We start from the raw sequence: 8,134 nt of genomic DNA on the forward strand, positions 1-8,134 counted from the left end.
TAACTTCGACTCAGGTCATAATCTTGCGGTTCATGGGTTCAAGCCCTGTGGAGGGTTCTGTACTCACAGCTCAAAGCCTGGAGCCTACTTCAGATTCTGTGTCTCTCTCCCTTCGCCTCTCCCCTGCTCATGTTCTCTCTCTGTCTCAAAAATAAACATAAATACATACAAACATACATACATACATACATACATACATACAATAAAAGTAAATCCTGGTATGCCTGGGTGGCGCAGTCAATTGAATGTTGACTCGATTTCAGCTCAGGTCATGATCCCAGGGTCCTGGGATCGAGCCCTGGTTGGGCTCTGCGCTAAGTGTGGAGCCTGCCTAATATATTCTCTCCCACCCCCCTCTCTTCTTCTCCCCCCACTGTCCCTCTCCCCTGCTCTCTAATTAAAATTTTAAAAATTAAAAAAAATAAATGCCGAGCTTTATTCCATATCAATACATAAAAAGCCACCTCATTGTTTTGAACCTTTGCACAATATTTCCATAGAATCACTTACCATAGCTGATTAGCATCCCCTATTGATGGACATTTAGATTGACTGTATATTCTGAATAACGAAAAATTCACATGAATTAACTACATATTTTTTAACATAGTTAAAAAAAATTTTAAGGGAAAAAATTTCTAAAGCTCTGGAAATCTGTAAACAAACAAAAATCCAGAAAGACATGCATGGAAGCTGTTCTATACACAGGTGGCAGAAAGTATTCCTTTATAAAATGTTTTTTGCTCTTTGGAACATCCCAGTTGAAAGTAAAGGACAAGACTTTAGTCACGGTCTTACTTAGTGTTTTGGGCCCTTGATTGTCCTACAGTGGCCCCCACTGGCAGGCTCAGAAATAGTAGCAGTACTCAGAGATGGATTTGCTATGAAGCATGATTTAGGGCCACTCACTTGCCTGGGGATCCTTCTAAGGCCCAAGCAACTCACAGTCAATATGGTTTTGTGACATCTGCCAAAGAAATTTTAATTATTGGCTAAATTGAGGACAACAGATAAAAGCCTAGAACTTAATAAGGAGGAAAATGACTCCTATTGAACCATCATAAATCATGTAACTCACACTTCAGCAAAGTGAAATTAGTATCAGGATGTCCACACTGATGGGAGCCATCATGTTAATGCAACATAAAATTTTGGTGTGTTATCTGTATTTGATTTAACCTATGACTAATTATAATGTATGAAATATCTTTAACATAATTATATCTTACACATCTTTTACTGACAACCTTTTTGTTCTCTTAAATTACTTTTATTTATTTACATTTTAAGGTTTTGGGGGGATTTATTGATGTTTTTAAAAGAAACCATTGACAAAGATTCACCAGAAATAATGTGAACAAGAAGGAAAATACAGTTAATACCACTGAAACAGTAAAATAATTCAAGCCTACACGGTTTGTCTGACAAAACAGTACTTCTTAAATCCTGTCATTGAAACAAAAATGGACTGCTTTTCTAAACAAACAGTGGTATAATTAACACTATTCAATACTATTTTTTCCTGAATATATAAAAATTAGAATACCAATTAAAAACGAATATATCTCCTCTTTAAATATTTCCTACAGATACAATTTCAATATTTTCATTCAACAGTGGTGTGGTTTAAGAGATTTTTCACTCACAAGTCAAATAACAATGCACCCAAAGGGAATAAATAATCTATATAGACTCCCAGTGCGAATAAAGACTTTAGGAAACAGCAAATGATATTTCTAACAAAAATACCAAACAGATAAAATTCTTAGAAGATATATGCAATAAGGTCTACTAAGCAGCTGGCCACAGATGTAAAACATTTCATCATTTTACTAGTGATTTCAAGGGGACTCTAGATGTCTCCAAACTCAATTGGAACACTCATCTTAGGCTTTGTATTTTGCTTTTCCAGTTTCACTAATGACACAAACATGATTCAAATCCCTGAAATATTCATTATAGTCAAGGGCATAACCTACAACAAACTTGTCTGGAATTTCAAATCCAACAAAGTCTGGTCTGTATCCAACACTTCGAGGAGTCCTTTTCACCAGCAAGCTTGCAACCCTGACCATCTTTGGATTATACTGCTTGACCAAGGAAAGCAAGGTTTGCATTGTTTTGCCAGTGTCAATTATATCTTCAACAATCAAGACATTCTTTCCAGTTAAAGTTGAGAGATCATCTCCACCAATTACTTTTATATCCCCTGTTGACTGGTCATTACAGTAGCTTTTCAGTCTAATGAAATCTACAGTCATAGGAATGGATCTGTCACTATTTCTGTTCAGTGCTTTAATGTAATCCAGCAGGTCAGCAAAGAATTTATAGCCCCCCTTGAGCACACAGAGGGCTACGATGTGATGGTTTCCCATCTCCTTCATCACATCTCGTGCAAGCCGTTCCGTCCTGTCCATAATTAATCCATGAGGAATAAACACCTTTTCCAAATCCTGAGCATAATGATTAGGTATACAAAATAAATCTAGGTCATAACCTGATTCATCATCACTAATCACAATGCTGGGGCTCCGCGTTGCCATAATGGAGCTGGCTGGTGCGTGGACTGAGGGCAGTTCTCTTCTGTATTACTTTTAGTTTTTAAGTTCTTAAAGTTTTTCAAGCTTGGTAAGTTCCTGATAGATAAACAGGGATTTTTTTTTAATAACAAGAAAATGTAGATTTAAAAAGTAACATACTTATGATTTACTCTTTGAAAAACATAGATATCAACAATTTTAATTTTTTTAATGTTTATTTTTGAGAGAGAGAAAGAGCATTAGCAGGGGAAGGGCAGAGAGAGAGGGAGACACAGAATCTGAAGCAGGCTCCAGGCTCTGGGCTGTCAACACAGAGCCCGTTGCAGGGCTCAAACTCACAAACCAGGAGATCATGACTTGAGCCAAAATCAGATTGGATTTGGCCACCCAGGCGCCCCAACAATTTTAATAGCTGCATAATATTTCATCATACTGAAGTATCAATCTATGATTTTGAAATAAAAATTGTTTATTCCTGATAAATTTTAAATGCTAAACTCATGCAATTTTTTAAAAAATTCTAGAATACAGAAATTGAGATGTAAAACTTTGTAAAGCTTATTTAAAAATAATGGTATAGTAGGGGTGCCTAGGTGGCTCAGTCGGTTAAGCATCCAACTCTGGATTTCAGCTCAAGTCATGATCTCAGGGTTTGTGCGATCAAACCCCAAGTTGGGCTCCACACTGACAGCTGAGCCTACTTGGGATTCTCCCTCTCACTCACTCCCTGCCCCTCCCCTGCTTGCATGTATGCTCTCTCTAAATAAATAAACTTAAAAAAATAAAGATATAGTATTATCATATTGTTGAATAACCTACTTTTCTTACTTAATATATAATAGGTTTGTTATGCCAACTTGACAAGCAAATTCTAAAATTTTTATGGAAATACAAGTGCCAAGAATAGCGAAAAACACTCCTGAAGAAGAACAATGTGGAAGGACCTGTTCTACTGGATATCAAACTATAGTAATTAAGACAGAAGCTAATATGATAAATGGTAAAATTCTAAAGACTATAACAATAAAGAAAAGTTAACTTTTTTATGGAAGAGGGAATTAGGATCAGCTGAGGTGAAAAAGTGAGGACTTCCGGGTGCTGACAACATTCTTTTTCTTGACTTGAATACCTAGGGATTCACTTTATGATTATTCATTAAACTGTACAATTGCATTTATGAACTTTTCTGTATTCACATAGTAATTTATTGAAAAAAAAAGGTTTAAAATATGTAAAACATCCAGCACATACTAGATACTCAATTAAAGGTAGCTACTATTGACATTTAAAAAAAGAGAGAGGCAGTGGATTTGTGACAATCTCCAAGAAATACAGCTAACTGCATGGAAGCAGAACCACATGTGTAGCATGCTCCATCACTAGTTTTAAAACAGGGATATACATCCTGTATATGAATATGAATAAAACCGCACTAGAAGACTACACAAGAAAGTGATGACAGTGGTTACCTTTACCAGTGTAGAGGGACAAGGCTGGGGATGGGGTGGTAGGCAGACTTATTTTCATTGTATATTACATGTGTTGTACCCTTCTAATTTTATACTATGTACTTACATTTCTGGTTTTATTTTTATTTAAGTATTTATTTAAGTACTCTCTACACACGATGTGGGGCTCGAACTCACAAGCGCGAGATCGAGAGTCTCATGTTCCTCTGATGGAGCCAGCCAGGCACCCCTATATTTCCTAATTTTTAAATGTAGAAATTTAGAATACATATCGAATATTACCACTCAGATTCTACAGAAGTAGCTCTTTATACTTAGTAGCTTATTTTACTTCAAAAGACAATTTAAAACAGAAGAATTAAAGCATTTTCTGTATAAAACCAAAAGGCTTTACAAGTAATCAAATACCTTTATCGTAACAACAGCCTTGTTGTTGAGGCAAAAGTATATACATTTTACAGATTAGTAAACAGAGCCTCAGAGAGATTAAATGACTTGCCCTAAATCATAGCTAGTTAAGTGACAGAACTGGAACTCTAGTTTTTATGCTTTCAAACTCCATGGGCTTTTCTATCATACTGTCTGACACTGCGTGCCCTCCTAAATGCCTTCCACTAAAACAAACAAACAAAAAAGTGAAGAGTAGAAGATGCACTGCTTGTAACTTTTCATTTTGTGTGGGGAAGGTTCCCTATTAATTATAAAATTCTTAAAAAAAAAAGTCAATACAAAGAAGGAGACTTAATTGCATAGCACACTGCACTTTCAACAGCACAAAAAAATGCTGCATGATTTATACCTAGTATTGTTCCTGGCTCAGGTGTTAGGGAGATACTTTTGTTTTACTCCTGAGTTGTTTAATGAAGGTTGAGAAATTATTCCCACTCCCTTTATAAAAAAGGCATCTGGGTGGCCAATGTAAGAAAGTAATTAGATATAGCACTTTTAAAAGCATTTCCAAAAATCTGTCAAATTCAACATAAACCACCAAACATTATTTCCCATTGAAAGAAACCTTGAAAATTGACACTCAGGAGGTGGTTTTCTTGAAGGGCTTCTAAAATTTCTTCTCACAGGGGTACCTGGCTGGCTCAGTCAGAAGAGCATGTGACTCTTGATCTCAGAGTCATGAGTTCAGGCCCCACATTGGTGAAGACTACTTAAATAAATAAGCTTAAAAAATATTTTTAAAAAAACATAAACCCATCTTCTCATAGTATATTCATATGATTAATAGCCTTCCTATTATTCTACAACTTTCCAAACACTTTCACATACAGTATCTCATCTAATCCTAACAAGCCAATAAGACAGGACAGAAATCCCTGACATTCAATAGATGAAGAAACTGAGACTCTGGTAGGCTAGTTTTTTCCAAGGTTAAGTGCTTTAACTCTTAGCTGAATATTCTCACCAAAAACGGATGTGGAAAATTCTCAATTACCAGGGTCTAAACATTCAATTTGTCAGTTATATAAGCCTTTTCCTCTTCCTTCCTGTTCTGTGCCTTTAATTCCCTTTCAGATAGGAACATTTAGGAACTAAATGACAATGACATCCAATCCTAATCAATCTTAGCTCTGCTTAGATTTCTGAGATCAGATGGGAAATAGAAATCTATTTTCTTATCCATAGGAGCACAAGTGAAGCGAGCTGGTTTAAACTATTGGATAAAAACCTACATTTGTCTATCACTCATTACCAAAATATTTGCAAACTATGTAACTCCCCTATATCCTAAGCAAGATACAAATCTTGGGGTGCCTGGGTGGCTCGGTCAGTTAAGCACCCAACTCTTGATTTCAGCCCAGGTCATGATCTCACAGTTTGTAGGATCGAGCCCCAAGTGGGGCTCTGTGCTGACAGCATGGAGCCTGTTTGGGATTCTCTCTCTGCCTGTCTGTCCTGCCCCTGCTCATGCACACATTCACTCTCTCTCTCTCTCAAAATAAATAAACCAACAGTAAGAAAAAGATACAAATCTTATAAACCCAAAGCTCAGGATGACAATCTAGACTACAGAAATTAAAAATCAAATTGCCAAAGCTCAAATCCCGGATCCCTATCTTCTCAGCTGTGTGAACTCCTGGGCAAGTTTCTTTACCTCTTGGGTCTTCAGATTCCTTAGCTCTAAAATAAGGATAAAAAAAAAATGCTTTCATAAAAAGTAAAAGAGATAATGCACATAAAGTGATTAACACAGTGTCTGGTACTTAAATATATATAATTTGGCACCAATACTATTATTGGCATTAACATTCAGGAAACTAGATTTACCTATGTGCTTTTCTATTCAATCCATAAATGATCAGTTTGGATATACTACACTACAACCACCAATATACTCATTCCCTTTGGAAGTTAGTTAGCTATCACTTCTCTAAATCTTAGAAAAGACAGAGTTGCAGAAGATTACTCCATCAATCAAGGACAAGGCTGAAATTAGGAGCTTTGTTTTAAATGGATGTTATACATACAAAATTTGCTTGAAATTGTATGAAGCTGTAATGTGGCTGAATAGTGACTTCTATCCTGATAATGAACTGATGCAACCTACAGAGGGTCAGTGTCACAGCAGTATTACAAGCCCTGTTGTAAGATGGGTGATGCAATTTCTATAGTCAATTCTGAGTCACCAGCATAACCTTTCAGAAGCACTGAAGGAGAAAGGAAAATTCTTGAGTACTGACTCCTAGGCATCCTAGGAAACTGTATGTAAGAGGTCTCAATGCTATGTGAACATGGTATTGTGCATACCCATGAATCTCAAAAATACATCTAGTGGGAAAAATACTGGAGCCATCAGTTCCTGACTGTGACAATCTCCCATGCATTTTCTGTAAGCACCTCAAAATATCTTGTATTAGGCCTTTGGGTCTGTCGATAGCAGGTCCTCCAAAAAGATTTGTTGAATGAATTAAGTACTTAAAAAATTGTTAGGAGCATTGGCTACAGCGCCAAGCTGACTTGGATATCAATTCTAACTCCATCACTCACCAGCTATACAACTTTAAGCTAATAATTTAATATTTCAGTCTCAATTTTCTCATTTGGAAAATGGGAAATGCCAAGTATTAAACTGAAAGACACAGGAAACAAAACAATGCTTGGCACATAGTGAGCCTAAAGTAAACAGTAGCCTCTATTATTTTTTGCTACAGGATGGCTATACAAGAGTAAAGCAGTATCAAGACATCTCTATCAGATGGATTTGAGCACAATCTGATCTCCTCTAGGAAGAGTGAAGTTAGAAAGGCATCAAGAATAAAGGCTCAGGAAGGCCTTGCAAAAGATAACCCAAGCCACAAAGGGAAAAGATGGGCAGAGTAGGGGAAAGCAAGGGGTGCCAAGCTAGAAAAATGATACATCGCAGGGTGTGAGCGATGGCATTAGTAAGCTCTTCAGGACAGGGTTGCCACACTGGGGTGGGGACTCAGGACGAGGAGGCAGTTACTTTGGCCAGGCCTGTGACTTACCGTGGGGCAGGGCAATGTGGAGAAAACCTGGTATAGACAAAACTAGCTGGCTAGGGAGAGCAGGGCCGACAAAACTGGCTAAGAGCCACGATCCGCAGCTGGGCGGTGTTCCGGCCAGGCCTCCGCTCGAGGGCTGCGGGCCGGAGAGCAACAAAAGGCCCTGAGGCTCGTACACTCCAGAACCGTAGTAGCTATAAAGGACAGAAAAGTTTTTTTCTGAGGTAATCACAGCATCTACGCTGAGACCTGCCTGCCTGGGACGGGATGGAGGCTGGAAGAAGGAACAGACGCTTCCCGCTTCGAAATGAGGGACGAAGGATGGACAAGAGGGCAGCGGAAAAGGAGAAGCAAGGACTCAAATCCCACCGCCTCGGGGGAATCACGCACTCCAGACTGGACAGGCCCCCGGGGCCCAGCCTGAAGGTGGGACTTCTGCAATTACCGGCGGAAACGGCCTCCGGGTGAGAGGTCGCATGACGGACAGGCAGCTGCTGAACCAATGGGGCCTATGCTTGGGGAGGATGTTGCCTTCCGTTGGTGACTGTTGGGCGCGACCAGCAGCCAATGAGCCAGCCGGGGGGGCGTAGCGGTGACGTTAGCTGCGGAGGAGGCCGCTTCGAATCGGCTGCGGCCAGCTTGGTGGCCTGGA

General features: G+C 38.7%; 1 protein-coding gene across 3 annotated transcripts; it reads right to left on the reverse strand.

Annotated features, from left to right (window-relative positions):
* Positions 1–1,300: 1,300 nt before the first annotated feature.
* On the reverse strand, positions 1,301–8,052 carry LOC106965401 (hypoxanthine-guanine phosphoribosyltransferase). 3 transcript variants are annotated; one of them, XM_027035111.2, is made up of 4 exons: positions 7,928–8,052; positions 7,486–7,676; positions 6,114–6,139; positions 1,301–2,636 (listed from the first exon to the last, which is right to left on the reverse strand). In XM_027035111.2, the coding sequence occupies exon 4, from the start codon at positions 2,541–2,543 to the stop codon at positions 1,887–1,889; it is 657 nt and encodes a 218-aa protein (XP_026890912.1). In that variant the 5' UTR covers positions 2,544–2,636; positions 6,114–6,139; positions 7,486–7,676; positions 7,928–8,052; the 3' UTR covers positions 1,301–1,886. The 3 variants fall into 3 exon arrangements, with proteins under 3 accessions (XP_026890912.1, XP_014916967.1, XP_026890913.1); XM_015061481.3 differs by lacking the exon at positions 7,486–7,676 and having other exon boundaries at positions 7,928–8,047; XM_027035112.2 differs by lacking the exons at positions 6,114–6,139; positions 7,928–8,052 and having other exon boundaries at positions 7,486–7,921.
* Positions 8,053–8,134: the final 82 nt, after the last annotated feature.

The sequence above is a fragment of the Acinonyx jubatus genome, chromosome D4 (genome assembly GCF_027475565.1).
Source record: "Acinonyx jubatus isolate Ajub_Pintada_27869175 chromosome D4, VMU_Ajub_asm_v1.0, whole genome shotgun sequence".
Classification (NCBI taxonomy): Eukaryota; Metazoa; Chordata; class Mammalia; order Carnivora; family Felidae; genus Acinonyx; species Acinonyx jubatus.